Below are 23,166 nucleotides of genomic sequence, written 5' to 3'. Positions count from 1 at the left end.
AACCTCATCAGGGAACGAGACGTTGTGTCGAAGAAGTGACACTAGGGGTCTCTCTTGAGTGCCAAATATGCCTCTGATCTATGAGAAAAGGCCAATGGGAATTAGGCAGACAGTATTTGCATTCCCCGCCCCGGACATACGGGTATAAAAGTGGGCAAATACGTCGAGTTCATTCAGGAATTTTCTGAGGAGCCGGAATGGTCTGGCCACTACAGTTTCTCGGCTCAGCGACGTGGCCGGGAGGACACAACGTCTCGTTCCCTCCATCAGGGAACGGAGGTTACATCCATAACCTAGACGTTCCCCGTCTGTCGCTCACTAGGGGTCCAATTCAAATCACGCCATGCGCTGAGCCATGTACGTGTACTGCTGACACAAGAGCGGGCAGGTATATTTACGTCCAAAGGCGACCAGTTGTGTCAAACTGCACTGTACCCTTCCCCAATGCCCCATAAAAGATGTCAGAACCCTTTTGGTTACCCTAAGCGTCGGCCTCAGCCTGGGCATGCAGGCCCGAAGGCGGCACCCCAAGGGAGTCCTTAGTGTTAGACGCCGTGCTCTCCGATGCAGCGGCAAGCTCATCCACCTCGAGCTCTAGAGGATAGGCAGACTGGCCGTGAGGCGAGCCGCTGTTGAGCGTGCCGGGGGGCGGATGGTCCGAGGGGTCGTACCTGGCGGAGCTGCAACTGCTGCCGTCCCCAGATTGCCTCCATCGCCAGCCGCACCGTCCTCAATGCGCCGTCAAATCCAACAGGCAAGCGTCAGAGGAAAACAGGAACAGGTGTGTGACACGCAGCTGACTGCAACACGACCATCGGCTCCGAAAAAGATTTCTGAATGAACTTGACGTATTTGCCCACTTTTATACCCGTATGTCTGGGGGGGGGGGGGTATGCAAATACTGTCTGCCTAATTCCCATTGGCCTTTTTTCATAGATCAGAGGCATATTCAGCGCTCAAGAGAGACCCCTAGTGTCGCTTCTTCGACACAACGTCGAAGTGAGCGACAGACGGGGAACTTGGCAAGAAAAATAAACAGATTAATCAGAAAATATTAACTTAAGTTATCAAAACTGTGAAAACCAAATAAAACATCTTTATAAAGCACAGAAAAGCTAGTTAAAATTAAGGTATAAGCAAACAAACAACATTTTCTCCAAAATACTACAGTTTTGGACACATTCCCAAAAAAGGTGAGGGGCAGATTTATCTACAGCATTACAGAAGGAGCAAAGTGGATCTATTTCAGGGAGCATGTTTCTTAAATAAAGATTGACTGGGTAAAAACGATGTAACAGTTTAAAGGACACCTCCTTAACCTTGTTGGTAATTAAATATTTGTGAGGTAAAGACCAAATGACCTGCATCAGACATGCTTGTGTCGCGTCTCGGGTGTGTTGCGTCATAAAAGTAAAATGTTTAGGTCACTGTGTCAAGTTAAATATAGTTTAATACTCAATCTTTAAACACATCTTGAGATCCCTTGGTTCGCATTTGCGCTCGTAACGCACATTTGTGTGTGTGTGTCTGCTGAAGAGTTGTTAATGTTTTGTTCACTGTAATAAACTGTTGCTCACACAGCTGAAATTTCACTTACTGCCCTCTGGAGTAAACAGGTGGTACTACAAGCTTGAATTTCTCAAGAAAGCATTGCGATTAAATGCGTAAATATTTTTAACGCGTTATTTTTTGTAAAATGAATCGCACGTTATTAACGCGTTAAATCGACAGCCCTAATATATATACATGTCTATATACACAAGTGGTTGGTGAATTTAATCAAAGTGAAGTTAGCAAAGTGGCGAAAACAACAGTTGATGGGTAAGATCAATATTGCACTCATATGATCAGGAATTCAGGATTACCAAAGGTTAAAATAAACATCCCACAACACACTCCCACAAAACTGTTGTGCTGGTACTTGCTCTGCCAAGAAGCATACACAAATTCTTTGAGTTACACAGTTCCAAAAGTCAGTTGAGAGAGTGCACCATGTCTGCAGGCTGGACTGTGCTGCTATTCTGCCTGTTTGTATGCATTTATATTCCATCAGGGTCTTTTGAGACATTGGTCATCTCAAAGGACAATGAGCAATGGGTAGGTCTGTCTTTTTTATATTTTGCTGTTCAAAAACCTTATTATCATTCTGTTAACTCATGTTAGCATATCAGTGATTTGCATATCAGGCAACACATTAATTCAATTCTGAGCTGTTTTCAGTGCCAATACAGTTGTCAAAATAGAAAAATACAGTTTATCCATTTCAGAATTGATCCCATGGCATTTCTTATAATAATTTGTCTTTGCACCCCTCCAGGACAGCAATACCAGCATGAACCGACTCTTAAAGGTATTGCATCATTGCTAATAAAACCCTGCTCAGATAGAACTGGAATTAGAAAGGAGGCCATTTATATATTTTCATAAATACACAATACATACAAGTAGCCTACTTTTTGTGGTGATGCTTTTGCTAGAGTACACACAAACTTTTACAATTACATATGGTAAGCTATATTGTTTCTGTCTAACATGGATTTGCTAATTACCTCCTTTACAGAAGCGAAGTGTGAGCAGAAATGCTGAGGTAGGGACTCTTCATTTTTAATTTTATTGTTTTTTCCATTTTCTCCATAATTTGGAATGCCCAATTCCCAATGCGCTCTAAGCCCTCGTGGTGGCGTAGTGACTCGCCTTAATCCAGGTGGCGGAGGAACAATCTCAGTTGTTTCCGTGCGCTCCATAAGACCATCAATCCACACATCATATGAGAGCAAACCACATTAGATTAGATTAGATTAGATTCAACTTTATTGTCATTGTGCAGAGTACAAGTACAAAGACAACGAAATGCAGTTTGCATCCAACCAGAAGTGCAAAAAAGCAGAAAAGTAAAATGTGATAATCAAGTATAGACAGGTGGTGCATAGGCAGGTACAGAAATATATTGCAGTGTTATAAGAGCAGAATAGATATGGCTATGTAATATGAGCAGTGTATGAACAACTTGTACAGATATGTGCAATGTAGTAGCAGTGACATTTGAAATAGTAGTAGAATAATATAGATATATGTAGTGTATTAGCAGAATATATAGTAAGAAAACAGTAAATATGGATAATCTGTATGAACCATATAGATAGATATGTACAGTATATACAGCTATGTGCAGCGTGGTAACATTATAAGAGCAGTAAGAAGAAGTATAAGTGTATGTACAGGATGAAGAGTAGTAGAATATGGCTATGTATAGGTGTAATTACAGTATGTACATTTAAATAAATAATTGAACTGAATGGGTGGGGTAGCGTAGTGTCCTGGGGGGCTAGTCAATTGTCAATTGTCACTGGGATGCAGAGCTAGAGTTCAGTAGGGTGACAGCTGCAGGAAAGAAGCTTCCTCTGAACATGCTGGTATGGGTGCGGAGAGACCTGAAATGCCTCCTGGAGGGGAGTGGGGTGAACAGTCTGTGGTTGGGGTGGGAACAGTCTTTGATGATGCTGCGCGCCTTACGCAAGCATCGCTTACCCTGGATGGCCTCGATAGAGGGGAGCGAGGAACCGGTGATGCGTTGGGCAGTTTTCACCACCCTCTGCAGTGCTTTCCGGTCATGGGCAGAGCAGTTGCTGTACCAAACTGTGACACAGTTGGTGAGGATGCTCTCGATGGTGCAGCAGTAGAAGTTCACCAGGATCTGAGGAGACAGGTGGACCTTCTTGAGTCTCCTCAGAAAGAAGAGACGCTGGTGAGCCTTCTTGATCAGGGTAGAGGTGTTGAGGGTCCAAGAGAGGTCCTCAGAGATGTGGACACCCAGAAACTTGAAGCTGGTTACACGCTCCACCTCAGTCCCGTTGATAGAAATGGGTGTGTGTGTGTGCCAGCTTTAGACTTCCTGAAGTCCACAATGAGCTCTTTGGTCTTCTTGGTGTTGAGAGCCAGGTTGTTGTCAGTGCACCACGATGATAGGTGCTGGACCTCCTCCCTGTAGGCCGTCTCATCGTTGTTACTGATGAGACCAATCATTGTAGTGTTGTCTGCAAACTTATCAATGGTGTTAGAGCCATGTACATGTGTGCAGTCATAGGTGAAGAGGGAGTAAAGGAGAGGGCTCAGCACACATCCCTGTGGTACGCCGGTGTTCAGGGTGATGCTTGAGGAGGTGTGGTTAGCTAACCTAACAGACTGAGGTCTGTTGGTTAGAAAGTCCAGAATCCAGTTACAGAGGGAGGAATTGATGCCTAGTTCACTGAGTTTGGTGATGAGTTTGGATGGGATGATGGTGTTGAATGCTGAACTAAAGTCAATGAACAGCATTCTCACATAGGTGTTGCTATTGTCAAGGTGGGACAGGGCAGAGTGAAGTGCCGTAGAGATGGCATCCTCTGTGCTCCTGTTCTGATGGTAGGCGAATTGTAAGGGGTCCAGTAAGGGTGATAAGCAGGTCTTGAGATGGGCCAGGACCAGCCTCTCGAAGCACTTCATAATGATGGGGGTGAGTGCAACTGGACGGAAGTCATTAAGGCTTGTTGCATTGGAGTGTTTTGGCACCGGCACGATGGAGGTGGTTTTAAAGCACGCGGGGACAGCTGCTTGGTCTAGTGACAGATTAAATATGTCGGTCCAAACCTCAGTCAGCTGCGCAGCACAGGCCCGGAGTATGCGTCCGGGGATAACATCAGGACCAGCAGCCTTGCGTGCATTAATTCTGCTCAGTGCCACACACACATCGGTTGAGGAGAGTGTGAGGGGCTGGAGAACTGCAGAGACCACAGCCTTGATGGCCACTTCCTTGTTGTCCCATAGCGACCACGAGGAGGTTACCCCATGTGACTCTACACTTCCTAGCAACCGGGCCAATTTGGTTGCTTAGGAGGCCTGGATGGAGTCACTCAGCATGCCCTGGATTCGAACTCACAACTCCGGGGGGATAGTCAGCGTCTTTGCATGCTGAGATACCAGGCCCCTGGTAGGGACTCTTTTCAGTCTTTGTCATTTAAAGTTTATTTGAAAAGGATTGCAACATTAACATACCTATTTGCCATGAAATTTCAGCAGTCAACAGAAGTAATCAGTGTTGCAGCATGCAATGGCTTAGTCATAGTTTTGCCCTTTTACCCAGTAGTGTAGTCTAGGCCATACACAGGCATACGCCGTATTCCCACCTATCTTTCTTAGGATTTTGCATATGCCCACCTGAAATAAGTGATGATATGTATGTCCACCAGAACAATCTACTAACACGATGCCGCAGCACCATTGATTGAATTGTGTGTGTGTGTGTGTGTGTGCGCGAATGTGCAGGGTTGGGGTGTAATGAAATACATGTAACGGGATTACATATTTAAAATACAAAATATAAGTAACTGTATTCCACTACAGTTACAATTTAAATCATTGGTATTTAGAATAGTTACATTCAAAAAGTATTTTGATTACTGAAGAGATTACTTTGCATTTTATTGTCATTTTTTTCATTTAATATTTTGTCCTTTCAGATGGAAAACATTTAGACATATAAATAATGTGATCCAAAGTGCATTTGAACAGCGGTTAAACACTTTCTTATGATGTGTTACATTCATGAGCAGACAAAGAAGTAAGTTTGAAGTAAGTTTAGAGCAGAAGAAATAGAAATAAACATTGTGTAAATTGACAGCTTAACTCTAAGCTAAAATGCTATTTCTAGCCATTTTACATGCATGTGTTACCGGGCATGATCATATTGTTTTTTAATCAAGAAAATTCACGTTGGATCATAATTTCTTTTTTCTAGTAAGACCTTTGATATTAGGGCAAAAATCGTATTCTCGATCATTTTTGTATTGTTTTCCTGTAAAAATATATAAAAATCTTTAAAACAAGATCAATTTGATTTATCTTGTTTTAGAAACAACACTGCATAAGATATTTAGTTTTTTCAGAGAATGTATTTTTAACATGTGTAATTTGTCTTACTGTACTGGCAGAATTTTTATAGTCAAAACAAGTGAAAAAATCTAGCAGTGCAGAAGAAGTAATCCAAAGTATTTAGAATAAGTTTCTGACCTTGAGTAATCTAATGGAATACATTACAAATTACATTTTACACCTTGTATTCTGTAATCTGTAGTGGAATACATTTCAAAAGTAACCCTCCCAACCCTATGTGTGTTTATATATTCGGTGCAAATTAATTTATGTGTTTATGTCTCTTTCTGTATTTCAGATAGAGGTGCAAAGTGTGAAAGTGGACTGCAAAGTGACATCACGTTTTGCCCACTCTGTCATGACCACTAAAGCTCTTAATAAGGCTAACGTCTCACAGGAAGTTATCTTTGAGGTGGAGTTACCCAAGACATCCTTCATTACCAACTTCAGCATGTTAGTCTTTTCCATTGTATTTAGTCAGAGTAATTCAGCATGTGCCAAACAAATCTATTGCATTTTAGTTTTATGTATGTTTGCAATTTGTGGAATGTTTATTGCTTGTTACACATCAATTAAAGGAATAATTATGTCATTATTTACTCACCCTAATGCCGCTCCAAACCCAAATTACTTTCTTTCCTTTGTGGAGCACAAAATGTGATTTAAAAAAAAAAGTATTCGGGGCCTGGGTCGCTCACCCCTGGAGTCACGAGTTTGAATCCAGGACGTGCTGAGTGACTCCAACCAGGTATCCTAAGCAACCAAATTGGCCCAGTTGCTAGGGAGGGAAGAGTCACATGGGGTAACCTCCTTGTGGTCATGATTAGAGGTTTTCACTCTCAATAGGGTGCGTGGTAAGTTATGCGTGGATCGCGGAGAGTAGCATGAGCTTCCATGTGCTGGGAGTCTCATGGTGTCATGCACAGTGAGCCACATGACAAGATGCGAAGACTGACGGTCTTAGAAGCGGAGGCAACTGAGGACTGTCCTCTGTCACACGGATTGTTGTGAGTAACTACACAAGGTGTCACCATGAGGGCTTACTAAATAGTGGTATTGGGCATTCTAAATTGGGAGTAAAGGGGATAAAATAAAATAAAAATAATTAAAAAAATTAGGCCTTCACTTGGTTTTTTTGCCATATAATAAAAGTGAATAGACTCTGGTCTGTTATGCTCGAAAAAAATCTGTGTTCTTCTTCTGCTCATGAGTCTATGACAGCCCATCTAACATACATAAGAAAAGTTATGAGATATGGCACACTGATAGAGGACACTCAAATGTAACTGACCCAAATTTGGGGTCTCTAACTCAAACCCTCTAGCCCCACCAACTGTTCAAATTTGCACTTTTGTTTATGCTCATAACTTCTAAACCGTAAGACCTAGAATCAAATGTATTTTCCTTTGATTCCTTGGCTCATGCTGAGTCTAACCAAGACCAATTCTTCTGAAGCAATATGATCGCTTTGATAACCAGAACACCATGACATAATGATGCACGTTTTGTCATGAGCCAATGAGGTTTAATGTGGTCACCCTAGGCTCCATTATTGAATCAATTGCTTTACTGTATTCATATGATTTGACTTGGGAGTGTTTTGTGTTTCACAAAATAAAGACATTTGTATTCATCCCGGGGTACACACAGAAACCTGACCAAGTAAATAAGTGTACCTTTATTGTTTGGGATGTCTGGGGGTATGCTCCAGACTGATCTCACAGTGTAATTGGAAAAATTAGATTGACATTTCTTTCGTTAAAACCGTTGTTTCTATTTTGATTTAATTCACTGTAGATAAACATCCACTTCATCCACATCATTCAGCACTGTTTGTCTCTATGTTCTATCCTCATACTGTTTTACTGAGTGAGAAACAGATGCAGTTGTGTCAGTGCATGAGTGAGCTCTCTGAACGAATCTGATTTAATCGCGAATTGATTCACACCATTTCGCTATTCCTCTTACCCAATTTACTGAAAAGAATCGACTCAAAAGAATGACTCTTGCTGAAAATTTTTCAAGGAATGTCAGTCGGAGTGCTCATGTTACGCACAGTGCGTACAGATGGAAGTACCAATTTATGAGCTAATTTTTATTTAAGCTATTCCTTTAAATGTTTGTTTTTAAGGGAGATTGATGGCAAAGTGTATGTAGGTGAGGTGAAGGAAAAAGAAAAGGCTAAGAAGCAGTATGAGAAGGCTGTGTCATCTGGAAAGACTGCAGGCTTAGTCCAGTAAGTAACTTCATGTCAGTGTACTAAATGATCTTTAAAGACTCCACATTTAAATGGCTACTTGCATGATGTTGTATTGCTAAAACTTGAGAATTTTATTTTTTACAGATTTAACATTTAAATTCACAGGCTCTCTCTTCTGGGAAAAGTTACCATATATAGATGACTCTGCATCTTTTTATCCACTTCATGGCATACTTACTGATGTTTTTGTGTTCTAGAGCTTCAGGTAGAAAAATGGAGAAGTTCTCAGTTTCTGTTAATGTTGCGGCAACCAGCCATGTCACATTTATTCTTACTCACGAGGAACTTCTTCAACGTCGGTTCGGCAAATATGAGCTCATGATCGGAGTCAAACCCAAACAGCTGGTCCAACACTTTGAGGTTCATAAATAACTGACAACTATCTCTCTCATTATTTTAAATACTGTAAAAATCAATTTCCACATAAATTTTTTTATGTGAATTCCTAGGCTGGAGGACATGCATCAGCAGGTCAACTGGAATTAGTATCTTGTGAATAGTGACTTGTACTTAATTCAAAACTATTATAAAAAATGTCTGATTCTTCTAGTTATAATAATGCATGCAGTTTTTATGACTTTAACTTTTAAAAATGCTTTAGTCACCCTGAAGTAGGGTTGCTCCGATACTAAAATGTTGCATTAATGGGATATTAATAATAATAACAATATTAAACTAACCATTTAATATTATAGAATTGTCATTTTGAGTATTGCTACTTTTTGAATATTAAATTTTTATACAGTAGTTATATTTTTATGTCTTTAATTTCACACATCCAGTTGAATAGAGCTTTTATTTAAGCAGGATTTTTATTTTGACAGACCTTTGAGATCTTCCTGTTTTTGACGGGTTAGTTATATCAAGCTTCCTATTAATGCTGGGATAATCCCATCACGACTCTCCTCCGAGCTGCACTGGAGTGTAATTTAAGTGTTAACAGAAGATTATACTCTAAACACATTGCATAAAAATTAAGCACCAGTAGTGTGTTGTGTTTGTGTGAGTGTGTGCGCATGTGTGTGTGTGTGTGTGTGCGTGCGTGTGTATGTGAAGCTGATGACGGAGCGGCAGCGCAAGTGACTGTATAATATTTTATTAAATTACATTCTTCTGCTGTAAAGTGATCACACTTGGCCATACCCACAGTTTTTTTTATTTTATTTTTCAAATTGTCATTGATTTAATCTAAAACTGTCACACAGTCTCATATCATTTTGCTAATGACAGCATACTATAATATGGTACCGAAATTAGTAACAAGATGATATTGTACCGGTTACATTTTTTTTGTATTGCGATTGTACTAGCTAAACCATGTAACCCTACACTGCAGTGTTTATTTGGGAGTGTTCTTGGACATGTCATTTGTCAACCACTAATCTATCTATACAACATATCATACAACTGATTAAATGTTAAAATAGCTTGCCACAGTACAAACTACAAATATCTACACTTAGAATCTTAACATTAATTCCTTTGATGATATCAATAATTCTCATTTCAAATAATAAGTAATGACTTGTAGATGTAGAATATTTAAATGTTTAAACAGATTTGTTCTTGCCATAACCAGTTCTGTCTCTTATCTACAGATTGTGGTAGATATCTATGAACTTCAGGGCATCGCATTTCTGGACGCCTATGGCACATTCATCACCAATGAGCTGCTACCTCTGGTGGAAAAAACTGTCACTGAGAAAAAGGTGATATAATGCAGTCTCTTAATGGATGCTAGTACAAAGCATTATTGGTCAACTTATAATAATAATTTCAATACTGTTTGTTGTCCTAAGATAATTACATTTTTACTTATCCATTCTGTTCAGGCCCATGTGTTCTTCTCTCCAACACTGGATCAACAAAGAAAGTGCGCTGACTGTGAAGGTACACTCATCGATGGAGATTTCTTCATCAAGTATGACGTCAACCATGCTCATGACATTGGTGATATCCAGGTAAGATATCATTAGGATGGAAATCACATGCATGCAAGCACTGACACAAAACTCGCTTCCATTTTTTTTATATAATCTTTTATCATCAACAGATTGTAAATGGATACTTTGTGCACTTTTTTGCACCTGCCAATCTTCCACGAGTTCCAAAGATGGTTGTTTTTGTTATAGATGTAAGCGGGTCAATGTCAGGAAATAAAATTGTACAGGTGAGTGCAAAAGATGACAGTCATCAAAAAACGGTAAGTGCTGCAAATTTAAGCAAAACAGTTGTTTTGTAATTTTTGGTTTGTTTTCTGAGTGATAGACAAAAGAGGCACTGCTCACCATTCTGAGTGATCTCCCAGAAGATGACTTCTTTGCAATCGTCATCTTTGAATCCAGATATTCTGTATGGAAGCCACATTTAACCAAAGCAACACAGGAAAATGTGCAAGATGCCAAACAATTTGTCAAAGGTTTAAAGGCTGGAGGGTGTAAGTTTAAACACAAAAGTTACAAGTAATTATCCTTGACCAAATAATAAACATTAAAATAAACATTAGATCCATACGAGACAAAATCCTTAAAATCCCATTGCAAAAATTGTAACGTTTACAGATGGTTGTACACCATCAAGTAGATAAAATATTAGTCAGGGGCCAATTCTGAAAAGGGCTTCTGTTAAGACTTTTGTGGACATGTTTTGGTACAAGCTGTCACCCTATTTTTTTAGTTAGAAGATACCCATAGGTAAGATATTAGGGTGGTTGTCAAGCTGAAATTTTTTTTTGTGACTTGTACAAGCAATTTCAGGCCAATTTCTTGGTTTCCTGCTCAACACAACATGCCAACAATAAATGTTGAATATCTCCACAACCCCAAGGACCATATACATAAAAATGGTATCAAATGAAAACCAACACTCATGGGATGTCTGCTGACGTGTCAGAATGAACATTTATTGTACAGTGTAAGAGACAACAGAACTAGAACATGAAAAAAACAATCTCCGCCTAAAGAGAACCAGTTTTCAAAGTGAATATCAGCTTGGAAACATAACATAGTATCCCAAAACCTCTATCAATCAGTACCCCTATATATGGGAATGAGTCAAGCCAAGTTTAAAGCTTGTAGGGAGAGAGAGTGCAATGCTGCACAAGTTATAATAGTTTAATGTCAAGGCGGAAATGTAGAACTGTAGATGGTGGTCTATGGTGCTATTTGACTTCATTAATGTAACAGGTTGTAACACAAATTATATTTAATTGACATATCACTATAGTTATTAATTCCATCCTAACATAACTGCTCTCTCACTTCTTTAGGGTTAGTAACTAGTTAGTAGTAATAACTATGTAATAGTCGTATGGCAAAGGTATGTTTTTCCCCATCAAAGCAGTGGCACTCAGGTAGGCAGCCAACCGAAGGCACCCAGGGACCATGTCCATGAGCTCAATCTGAGTCCTGGTCAGGGACACAAAAGAAGAATTTACTGTTTTGATAATGAATACCATCCAAATACAAAACATGCATTCATGCATCCAAGGGCATAATATAAATCTAATCTACAAAACAGGAAAAACAATATCATGCCAAATAATCTGAAACAATATAGTTGCATATAATGTGGCCAAACTCAATAATAATGATGTGAGTACCTGAGTATTCTTGCACCAAGCTGCACAGGCACACCCACATGCCCCACTGCAAAATATTCCAAAATATTCCCCACTGCAAAATATTCCAAAATATACACTGGCTGGTACTGCATTGACTTCCACTTTCCTTGCATCCACATATCGTCAGCTCCAAGCACCTGGCCTGTACAGGTTCTTTGGTTAAAAGCTGGGGGACAAGCATTCCATTCTTCATGTGCCAACCACAACTGGTTGGTGAGGGCAACTGTGGATGGGTCACTAGTGACTGTTTCCAAACCTTTGTTTGATAGTGGGCCCTCATGAGGTGCAGAGACAAGGCATCCTGAGTTGGTGGTAAAGTATCCACATTGGCTTTCACTTTCCGAAACAGAGCACAGCGAACATCATGGATTGAAGTGCTGGTCGTTTTTGGATCATACAGTTTGCAGACAAACTGTTCTGCTGAGGATAGAATAGCTGGACTTGGTACTTCATCCTCACCAAAGTTGTGGAGAAGATGAGGGCACTGCTGGAACACTTTCCACGCCGTCCTTTTTCCTATTCCAGTGAATTGACTGGTAGTGTCAAATCCAGTGATAGCATGAAATGCCAACAGACCATCCAGAATATCATTTGACATTTTAATATCATGCACTTTAATGTAGCATGGTTTCTTGGCAGTTCCTGCTTTCATCCAAATTTCTGGGCTCAGCAGGTGTGCAAACACAAGAAGCAACAACAGTACATCTGTGTCTCTGCACTGAATGATGAGCCTCTCATACCCTTTGGTTGTGGCATCAACAGCATGTAGCAATATGCGGGTATCTGCTTCTTCATGTGCAGCCCGTAGGTGGGAAACATCAATCCCAGCTGCCGTTGCCACTTTTTCAGCATCATCAAATCCCCCACTTATTACAATTTCAAGACCATACTGAATGACGTGCCTTTCAAGTTCAATTGAAATGAATTGTGTTAGGTTGGCCTTGTTTTCATCCATTTCAATGAAACTATTCCAGTTAGCTGGCATCTTTACATCATTACTTACAATGGTGCGAATTTTTCAGCTGCGTGGTGCTGCGCTTTTGCTCTTGTTCCACCCTTTATGGAGTTTTGTAGGTACTGATCAAAGACTAGATTCACTCTAGTAATGTTCCCATGTAGATTGCCAGTCACTTTCTGTATGAAAATGTCAGCATAATCCCCAAAGGTTGATGCATTTGGAGGTTTTCCTATTGCTCTTACTAAAGCCGTCCCATCAATGATCGTGCATGTTCTCACAAGAGATGGACTTAGCCCCGTCTCTTTTGCACCAGCTTGTAGTATGGTGGCTAAGTCAGCTTTGCTAGTAGGTCTGAGCACTGACTATGTTGTGGCAAGTGAAAGGGGATCATGCACAGTTCTTCTTGGAGAAGCCCATCTATGTTAACCTCTCTGCCACTGTCCATGGATACAATGATGCGATGGAAAATATCCCTGTCAGGCTTCACACACTTGGATTTGAGTTTTCCAAGTTTGCTGTCTGTTCTGTAAAGATTTGAGTATGTTTTGAGTTTTCTCTTAGTGAGGCTGTTATGGAAGTTTGTGTTCATTGTGCTCATTCTTTTTTTCACCAGCTCAGTTGTCAAAGACACCAACTCATACATATTCTCCAGTTGGAAGACATGGTATCTCTGGAATTGGTCTACAAGTTGAATGACATCCTCATTATCCCTTCTGAGTCTTGATGGAAGGCAGTCTTTGTGGTTGTCTTCGTCATCTTCTCCATCATGTGTGAGTCCAAACAGGGATCTAGTGTCCTGTGCTAGAGATGCACGTTCATTGTAGGTGATGGACCAACGGTTTCTAGCTGTCTCATTTCGAGTGATGCCTACCAATCCTCCAACAACCTTTCCAGTTTTGTTGATGTGCTCAAGGCAAAGATCAAATGGCACCTTGTTGAAGCTATGTTTGGCCTCTTTGACTACAAAATCGCCATCTAGGAAGCCCTGGTAGACCCGTGGTGCCGTCTGTGCCAGATGTTCCATGTCTGCTATGAATACAGCACCCCATCTTGTGTAGTGGGTGTGATCATATGCAGCAAACCAGGGCATCATGCTCTTGAAGGCCGACATGTAAAGCTTCCAGTCACCACATCTCAGTGCCCGTGTGAATGCCAGGAGAATAGACACAAGGTCCATGTATTGTCGCCAGAAGGTAAATGTTGGTTTGTCTTCATTAGCCTTGTCAAACTCAGCAAGGAGATCTTGAACCTCTCCAACATTCAGAACAAGATCTTCATAGCATGCTGCAGCTGCCTCAATTTCTCCACATCGTATGTGTTCGTGATTATTGCACATTTGCCCAAAATGACAGTAGGTAACATGGAAGAAAATGGAAGCACTTTGGAAAAAAAATCCGCTTTTACCACTTTTAAGAATATAGTGTTAAAATGGACAAAAAAAATAAATTCTAAGCTGACAACCTGGCTAGAACACATGTTGAGGGGTTAAATATTAATACTGGATAGGTTGTATGCTTGTACCAAAAAGTGTCCGACAAAGTTTTAATATCAGTTTTGGCCCCCTGACTATATGTTAGCTTGCAAAGATGTAAAGACTTGCAAACTTGTGTTTTTTTTTTTTTTGTGAATTTTTCTTTGTTATTGGTTTCAGCAACAGAATTGCATGATGCTGTCATACATGCTGTGGAGATGCTTGATGAAGGAAAGCGCAACAGTGCAGCCCAACAGAATGCAGTTCAAATGATCATTTTGCTGAGTGATGGCGAACCAGATACTTGTATGCATATGCACACATCAGCAATCCTTTATCATTTGTTGATTTTCCTTGAGAAACAACATTTAATTAAAGTTAGTCTTGGAGCAGAACTATCCAAAACAATATGATTGATTGGTGGATGTCTCTCAGGAGGCTGTTTTGGTGGGTTCTTAGCCAGAATAAACTGCAACGTGGACCAGACATTTTGAAGTTTTGTTTATGCACGACTAACATGAAAAAGCCTTGTAGTCATTTCAGTTTTCTTACCCAGAGCACACTAGCTAAAAGTTCACCTCAAGCCCAATAACACCACGGTGAATGCTCAAATCTCTGCCTGTTTGGCAAACATCTCGGCCTGGATGAATGACACCACCTGAAACTTTAACCAGCGAAGAATGCAGCACTTTTCGTACTGCTGTGTCCTTAAGATGAATCGCTTATGATGTACAGTATTATTCCTCTTTTGTACTGCAAGTCACTTCAATAAGTTGGCTAGGTTTTCTCTAGCTGTTCCCTTTCAAACATTCATCTAGTATCTCATTATGGGAAACGCCTCAGGCATGACAGACCATGGAAGCATCAATAACACCACAACTGTCCGAAGGGCAGAACAATCATAGCTTGTTAAAGGAGCCCACCTCCTCCCTATAATAACTGCTGTAATGCTCTGAAATGACTAGCTGTTATTTGTTGTTCAGTCTTGTTGTTGTCTGAAACGGGAATTGCATTTTCAAAATTTCTCTTGTTTTTAGGGAAAAAAAGTCTTCCAGAGATCATGAAAAGCATTCATAATACCATTGGTGAGAAGAACATTACATTGTTATCTTTAGCCTTTGGTGTCAACGCAGACTATGGATTTTTGGACACTTTGAGCAAGCAGAACAATGGCATGGCTCGCAGGATTTACGAGGACTCGGATGCTGCACTTCAGCTACAGGTAGGGAACTGGGGTCTTTTGTACAAATTTAAAACCTAGTATTCCTATAAATGATCACAGTGATTATGTATTTTATATGTCATCCTAATTCTAGAGAGTGTTTGATTGGACAAAAATCTTCACTATTTTTGCTCTGTTTTCCCATAAGAGAAAGACGGTAAACTTTAAACATGTACTATATGGGTAAATGACGTGAATCAAATTTTTTGTCTGGGTCTATTATATGGAACTTATTCTAAAATACATGAAAATTCAATTCACACTAAACAATTTCTTTAATTGACATGTTTTTTAATTACTGGGTTCAAAGTCAATTAAGACCAAACCGGTAAGTTTTATTATTTATTTATTTATATTTATTTATTTATTTTACATTTGACTGAAAAGCACATTTTGTTCATTTCATATTGTATAACATTGAGAAAAATTCATGTCATGAAATTATTAATATATAATATTAAGAAAACCTGGATACTGATGATAGTTTGCTAATTATTTGCTTCAAAAGGGGTTTTATGAAGAAGTGGCAAGTCCTCTCCTCTCTGAGGTGAATTTTCACTACCCGGACAACACTGTTAACTCATTGACAAGAAGCCACTTTAAACATCTCTTCAATGGCTCTGAGATTATGGTTGCTGGCCGACTTAATGACCTAGACATGAACAACTTTCAGATTGAAGTGTCCGCACAAGGGGTAAGTACATTAACTTGTCTTCTACTGTATATCCTCTACTTGAAATCATTTGTCATAAATCATTTGTAAAAAAAAAATGTACTGTGTGTTTTCACAATTGTTTATAACAACATTATTGCCTTAACCTGATTCACTATGGTAAGCCTATAATAATGATTTATATTTATGGCTGTCAGGTCGGTGATCACAGGCAACCATGGATACACCTCAAACCATCAGATTAATCCGCGTGGAAGAGTGGTGCCAGGCACTGTCGTAAAAAACAAAACAATGTTCCTCCACAATAAACTTGCAATTCTGTTTCAATCGCAGATGTCGACAGAGAGATTAAAGTTCCGTAGAATAGCATTAATGCTGCATTTCAGGTGAAGTCTGAGGTGTTAACGTCTCGGTTACTGTCGTAACCTCCGTTCCCTGATGGAGGGAACGAGACGTTGTGTCGATGTAGTGACACTAGGGGTCACTCTCGAGAGCCCGAAACTCCTTCAGATCTTTGAGAAAAGACCAATGAGAATTGGCAAATAGAATTTGCATGCCACTCCCCCCAACATACAGGTATAAAATGGAGGCTGGAATATGGATTAATTCAGGTTTTGCACTGAGGAGCCGAAATAAGGTCCCAGCCATTACAGCGGTATAGTTCCGCCTGAGCCAGAGAATTGGCGTCCACAATCCAGTGGGCAAGCATCTGTTTGGAGACAGCGTTGGAGATAACCTGCATCGGCAGTTCATGTAACACAGTTCAGCCAACGTGGCGTTTCGTATAAGGGACACTTAGTGTCACTTCATCAACACAACAGTGAGTGAGTAATAGAAGGGTTACTGTCGTAAACTCCATTCCCTGATGGAGGGAACGAGACGTTGTGTCCCTCTTGCCACAGGCTGAACTACACCATTGTATTGCAGGGACCTTGTCTCAGCTCCTCAGTGCAAAAACCTGACTGAATCCGCTTCCGGGACATCCCTTTATACCCATATGTCGGGGGGGAGTGGCATGCAAATTCAACTCGCCAATTCTCTTCTCATTGGCCTTTTCTCAAAAATCTGAAGGTGTCTCTGGCTCTCAAGATCAACCCCTAGTGTCACTTCATTGACAGAACGTCTCGTTCCCTCCATCAAGGAACAGAGGTTATGACAGTAACCTAGTTGGACAATTACATGTAATGGTCACATGTACACAATCAAATGCACAGTCTTCAATCTAGTAGCCATTTCACAAGCAAAATAGTTGAAAACGCAAACATTGATTGATACAAAAACAGTTGTCTTATACTGTATATTTGTTTTATATCGCATGTTCGCACATTTCTTGCAGTGAAAATACTTAGTTTGTTTTCACGTTTCACAAAATTGTCACCTTCGTCTTGGAAATGACTGCTGTGTCCGAAAACTGGAAAATGCTACCTTCGGAGGTTGTATACGGAGGTAGAATGAAAAGTAAGATACATTTCAAACTGTTCTGATACCAGTTTCTATACATTCATAAATGCTGTCAGTTAAGCCATGAACTGATAAGGCAGCAAGTCAGCTGCCTACATTTTTGAATGCAGCGGTAGTCAAATTAAACTTCTCGCTGATGTTGGGTTTGATCGATCTACCCCGGCTTCACAAGTCGGATGTCTGATGTCAAGCAGCGTTTCAGTCATAATATTCAGTAGGAGGTGGGAAAATTTTAAGTTGCCTGGAATGTTGTTTTAGTGTATAAAAACATGTCTGTGTGGTTAAAACATGTATGACTCCATACATTGTAGCTACAATCATATTTTGAGAGAGTATTTATATTCTCATTGAACTTATATTATTATCAATGGTGATCTGGTTTTGGGGGCTCCTAACACTGATCAAGCTTTGCTTGTATTGCAACAGTTTGAGAATACATTTGAAGTGAAAGGTCAGGCAAATGCTCACAAGTGGGATACCATATTTCCTGATGAAGAGTATATCTTTGGGGACTTCACTGAGCGTCTATGGGCGTATCTGACCATCCAGGAGCTCTTGGAAAAGAAGTGAGATTTTTTCTGAGGCCTTATATGCTCAGCCCACTTACTTACAACTCTAGGACCAGTAGTCATGCAATCAAGGCCTACTGTATGTGAAAAATGACTAGTCTAAATGTCATTTGAATCCAATCCAATTATTGAACAATATGTTCTAACAGAGAAAAGGGCTCACCAGATGAGAAAGGAAATGCCACTGCTGAGGCTTTGAACCTTTCGTTGAAGTACAACTTTGTCACACCGCTTACCTCCATGGTCGTCACTAAACCTGAAAGTGATGACTCCTTCATTGCAGATAAGTTAACTGAAGGTATGACTAAACCAGTTGTCAAATCATGACAACATAGATTGCTTTGGAGAAAACAGATTTGCAATATTGAAGACAATACTGCATAATGTCATAAACCATACAAATCTAGACTCAATAAACAAAATAAACAAATGGGTCAAGCTGACTCTGACGTTACGGCAGTGTTTATGTGGTAATTCAACCGAAAAATTTATAATCTGAAGTCAGTTACCCTCATATTCAGTGTTGTGTGTTTCCAATTACAATGTAATTAGTATTTAACTTTTAGTAATGACTTTTTATTAAAAAAAAAAGTGATGTAACACATTACATTTTAAATTCTTGTAATCAGATTACAGTTACTGAATTTCAATTAGGTAGTAACCTAGTAGTAATTCATTTTACATATACCACTTGTGCTAAAGTAATGTGTACTGTAATACATTTAAAATATGAATTCATATGTACGTCTGTTAGCGTTTCTGTAACAGCTGAATGCTGTGCGACAATGAATGACTAGGAAATATAGACATTTTGAATTTAAGTGAAAAAATATTTTCTAGGAAAGTGATTTAGAAAGTAACAAGTAAAATAATTAGTAATTTGATTACTTTTTAGATGAATTATTCAGTAAAGGATTACTTATTCTGTGTAACTTTCCCAAAACTGCTCATATTGTTCCAAACCCATATGACTTTCTTTCATTCTGTGGAACACAAGATTAGACAATTTGAAGAATGTTATCACTGCTCTTTATTTAATATCATGAAAGTTAGTGGAGACTGAGGCTATCAGACCCTAACATTCTGCCTAACATCTTTTGTGTTTTGAGGAAGAAATAAGGTCAACTGGGTTTGGAACAGCATAAGGGTGAGTAAATGATGACAACATTTCACATGTACATTTTTAGGAGAACTATCTCTTTAAATTTAAAAAAGAAAATCACTGGTGAGAAGAACATTACATTGTTATCTTTAGCCTTTGGTGTCAGTGCAGACTTTGGTCTTTGGTTCTTCAGCAACTGGCATAAAACAGGTGTTCTCAATGTGTTTGTTATTGTGTTTTTACCAGTTATATGACCCTTACTCTTAACATTAATTCACAGAGCAACGAAGACATTTTCAAATACATGGTTAGTCTTTACACTTCTTTCATGTGTGAAATTACATAAAATAAATTTTCTTCTACTATTTATTGTACGGTAGATTGACCATTTGCATATTTGCAGGTCATGTGCCTATACCATCTAGAAATGCCTACAGGGCCCCAGCAGCACCTACATATTATGGTAAATGTTTTATTTAATGTAATTTTAAATAGATGAAGATTTTTGAAATAGACTAAGATTCATAATAAAACCTTCACTATGTCTTTGCAATGTATCAGTTGATGGAGATCCACACTTCATCATTGAGTTGCCAGATCAGAATGATGCTCTGTGCTTCAACATTGATGACAAACCTGGTACCATATTCAACCTGGTTAGAGACCCACTTACAGGTGAGCACAATTATAAAAAAAAATCTTCAAACAACATACTGAATATTTCCAGAATAATTTGAAGATATTAAAACAGAGGTGTGTTTTTTCTACATTACTAGCATTACCAATGAATTACAAAAAATAAATATAAATATATATATATATATATATATATATATATATATATATATATATATATATATATATATATATATATATATATATATATTTTATTTTATTTTTTTTTTTTTTTTTTTCAAACAGAATACAGAAAACTCCCATTGGTTGTAGAGTACAAACAGATAGTCCCACCCCAAACTTGTGCCATTGATGTATGATCGAGCCAATATTGCTGTGTCAGGCTAGACAGGCTTGTCAAACAAACAGAAGACTGTTTTGATAGTGCCACTGAGCAATAGTATTACACTATTAAGAGAAATCACAGACTGATCTCAGAGTGAAATCGGAAAAAAGTAGGATGAATTTTTTTAGCCGAGTCTCTGCTTACCCAAATTCGAAACACTGCCCCCAGTGACCAAACCAGTAAGTGTTGTTGGGCAAATGGTCACGTGTTAGCTCCATTTTCTGAGGGAAATATCCACGAAGGGGCACCAAAGGCGAATTGTTTTCAGTTGTACAGGATGTAGAACTTGAAGAGGATATTAAAAATGCATATTTCACAAACTGAACCCCCCCAACCAAACCCCAAACCTATTTTATGGAAGAGGGAAAAAATGCAACCTCTGAATCATGCTCATCCTTGATTATGCAAACCTGATTACTTCCTGGTTTCGAACCAGGGTTTCCCATGCTCCTAATTCAGCATGCGGAAGGTAAATGCGCTTAAGCACATACAAAAATATTTATATGTGATATACTGTACACTCACCAACCACTTTTTTAGATACACCTGCTATAGCATCTCAGAATGCACAACTCATTGAATCTTGAGGCTAATGCGCTGCAACAGCAGAAGGCCATGTCGGGTTCCACTTCTGTCAGCCAAGAACAGAAAGCTGAGGCTACAGTGGGCCTACTGTCTGTGTACCTTAGCAGAAGTTGTGATTCATACAGACCAGGCTATGTTTTATCTGTCTTTTAACTGTCCAGTATTGGTGAGCCTGTGCCCACTGCTGCCTCAGCTTTCTGTTCTGTAAAAGTAGGCTTTGATGTCTTGCTGTAGAGGCAGTCATTTGCTGATGTATTAATCTGTGTGACGACACAAAGTAGGAAAAATCCAAACGAGCCATTTTTGAAGCTTGTTTTAAATAAATGCTCTTTTTGTAATGAGCAGGAAGTTTAACTTTTACATGTCAAATGATCAATGACATTTTTTTTCCTCATGTCATGATCCCTTTAAAACTGGCAAAATGTCTAAGAACATTTGTTGGTGCTCCACAGGTATTGTGGTCAATGGCCAAACCATTGGAGACAAGAAGGTAATTCCGGGGAAAAAAGTGAACACCTATTTTGGCCGATTTGGAATCATTCATGAGATGTTTGGTATAAGATTAATGGTGAGCACTAAGGAGATCTCAGTGTCTGAGGCAGGAAAACAGGCAAAATTCTTCTGGACTGATACTGCCACCATCAAAGGGCCTAAGTAAGATGCAGTCAAACATCTCATTGATAATTTACAAAGTAGACAAAATCAAACACTTGGAGTGTAAGAATTTGAAAAAGACTCATCCTACTCACAGAACCATGTCCCTTCTTTCACCAGCATGGATCTGAAGGTAATCAAAGATCGCAGTTTGACAGTGACCTTGAAGAACTCAGTAAGGATTCTGATTATCCTTCACAAAGTGTGGAAGAAACACCCATATCACCAAGACTACCTTGGATTCTATACCTTGGACAGCCACCTTTTTTCACACAATGTCCATGGCCTACTTGGTAAAACAGCTAAAGAACTTACTTAGTATTATGTTCTAAAAAAAATATATTTTATGCTGTAAATGCTGTATTATCAAGTAGCACAGCAGCTGTTCTCTGAATGGTTTTTGTGTCTCTTTAGGACAGTTCTATTATGGGGTTGAGTTTAAGGTGAGTGACCTGTTTCCAGGAGAAGATCCAGACAAACCAGATGCCATCATGTTTGTGAAGGGACATGAGCTTGTAGTTACCAGGTGAATACAAGTCATTACACAATTTGTCCTTGCATCGAACATGGATTTAGAGGAAATGCATCATGCCTGCAAGGGTTTTCTGTTAACATGTGTTAATTATTACTGCATTATTCTGTCTACAGGGGTTGGCAGAGAGATTTCAGACAGGATGTGAAGAATGGAAAAAATGTGCCTTGCTGGTTCATTCACAATAACGGCACAGGACTCCTTGATGGAGTGCACACAGACTACATTGTTTCTGGTCTCTTCAAGACTATCTAAGAAAGGGCCTCTGTAGCCGGACGAAAAGATTTAAAACAACTGTAATGAAGCAGATGATAAGGCAAATTTGTGTTTCACTTTAACCATAACTCTTAGATCATTCATACAAACTTTAAATGTAATTTCACTTAAAAAATAATAAAAACTGAAGAAGCATATGAACAAAGGTGGGTAGTAACATTTACTCCGTTACATTTACTTGAGTAACTTTTTGGAAACAAAATTATTTTATGAGTATGTTTTATGGTGGGTTCTTTTCACTCTTAAGTAAATTTCTTATGAAAACAATTTACTTTTACTTCATTACAATGGGTAGCTTTCCTGTCGTCACATAACTGGTTTTATTTAAATATGTTTTCATAAATGCATAATTTATTGAGGTATTTGAACATGACTCTTACGACAGCAGAACTTCACAGCTGCACACTGTCACTCGAGTCGCGTTCAACACTACAACAGCAAGCGCGCAAAACAAAATTTAAATCCAACTTAAGAAAATGCAGTGAGGTACGTTTTAAAGATTGTGATAATGTGGGCTTGTCTGTGTCATGTTGATGCTCATTCATTTTCAGTGTGAATCTGTAACTATGGGCTCTTATGACCTCAGTTTATAAGTTTAAATTTTTATATCAGCGCTGCATCATACCTACTGTATAAATCCTTGTAAACATCCGCGTTAAGTGCAAAAGTTTTGCCCTGCCATCACGATTGTGAGCATTACCAAACACAGAGATATGGTGCAATGTACCCTTAGTGTACAAAACTAATTATCAAAATTATTTCGACACTGAAAATACTGGAACTACACTGAACTACACTGAACTAAATTCACGCAGGATGTAAAAAGCTGTGAAATAACAACAAAAGGTATGAA

At 39.1% G+C, this 23,166-nt stretch overlaps 1 protein-coding gene across 1 annotated transcript; it reads left to right on the top strand.

Moving 5' to 3' along the window:
* The first annotated feature begins 1,928 nt into the window (after positions 1-1,928).
* itih3a.1 (inter-alpha-trypsin inhibitor heavy chain 3a, tandem duplicate 1) lies at positions 1,929-22,458 on the top strand. Its single transcript, XM_052101416.1, has 22 exons — positions 1,929-2,097; positions 2,318-2,350; positions 2,561-2,587; positions 6,206-6,360; positions 8,039-8,143; positions 8,365-8,527; positions 9,766-9,876; positions 10,000-10,128; positions 10,221-10,337; positions 10,436-10,604; positions 14,399-14,524; positions 15,256-15,440; positions 15,949-16,134; positions 18,001-18,140; positions 18,293-18,441; positions 19,526-19,552; positions 19,649-19,708; positions 19,807-19,920; positions 21,304-21,505; positions 21,626-21,798; positions 21,920-22,031; positions 22,154-22,458. The coding sequence occupies exons 1-22, from the start codon at positions 1,993-1,995 to the stop codon at positions 22,290-22,292; spliced, it is 2,727 nt and encodes a 908-aa protein (XP_051957376.1). The 5' UTR covers positions 1,929-1,992; the 3' UTR covers positions 22,293-22,458.
* The last annotated feature ends 708 nt before the right edge of the window (positions 22,459-23,166 follow it).

This window comes from Xyrauchen texanus, chromosome 32 (genome assembly GCF_025860055.1).
Source record: "Xyrauchen texanus isolate HMW12.3.18 chromosome 32, RBS_HiC_50CHRs, whole genome shotgun sequence".
NCBI classification, from domain to species: Eukaryota; Metazoa; Chordata; class Actinopteri; order Cypriniformes; family Catostomidae; genus Xyrauchen; species Xyrauchen texanus.
Note: the sequence above shows the minus strand (reverse complement) of the source record. Positions and strands in the feature narration are given on the sequence as shown.

Coding starts and splice junctions, on each gene's coding strand:
- itih3a.1 (XM_052101416.1), top strand. CDS start 1,993: ATGTCTGCAGGCTGGACTGTGCTGCTATTCTGCCTGTTTGTATGCATT. Junction 8,144..8,364: donor AAGACTGCAGGCTTAGTCCA/GTAAGTAACTTC, acceptor TTTGTGTTCTAG/AGCTTCAGGTAGAAAAATGG. Junction 10,129..10,220: donor ATGACATTGGTGATATCCAG/GTAAGATATCAT, acceptor TATCATCAACAG/ATTGTAAATGGATACTTTGT.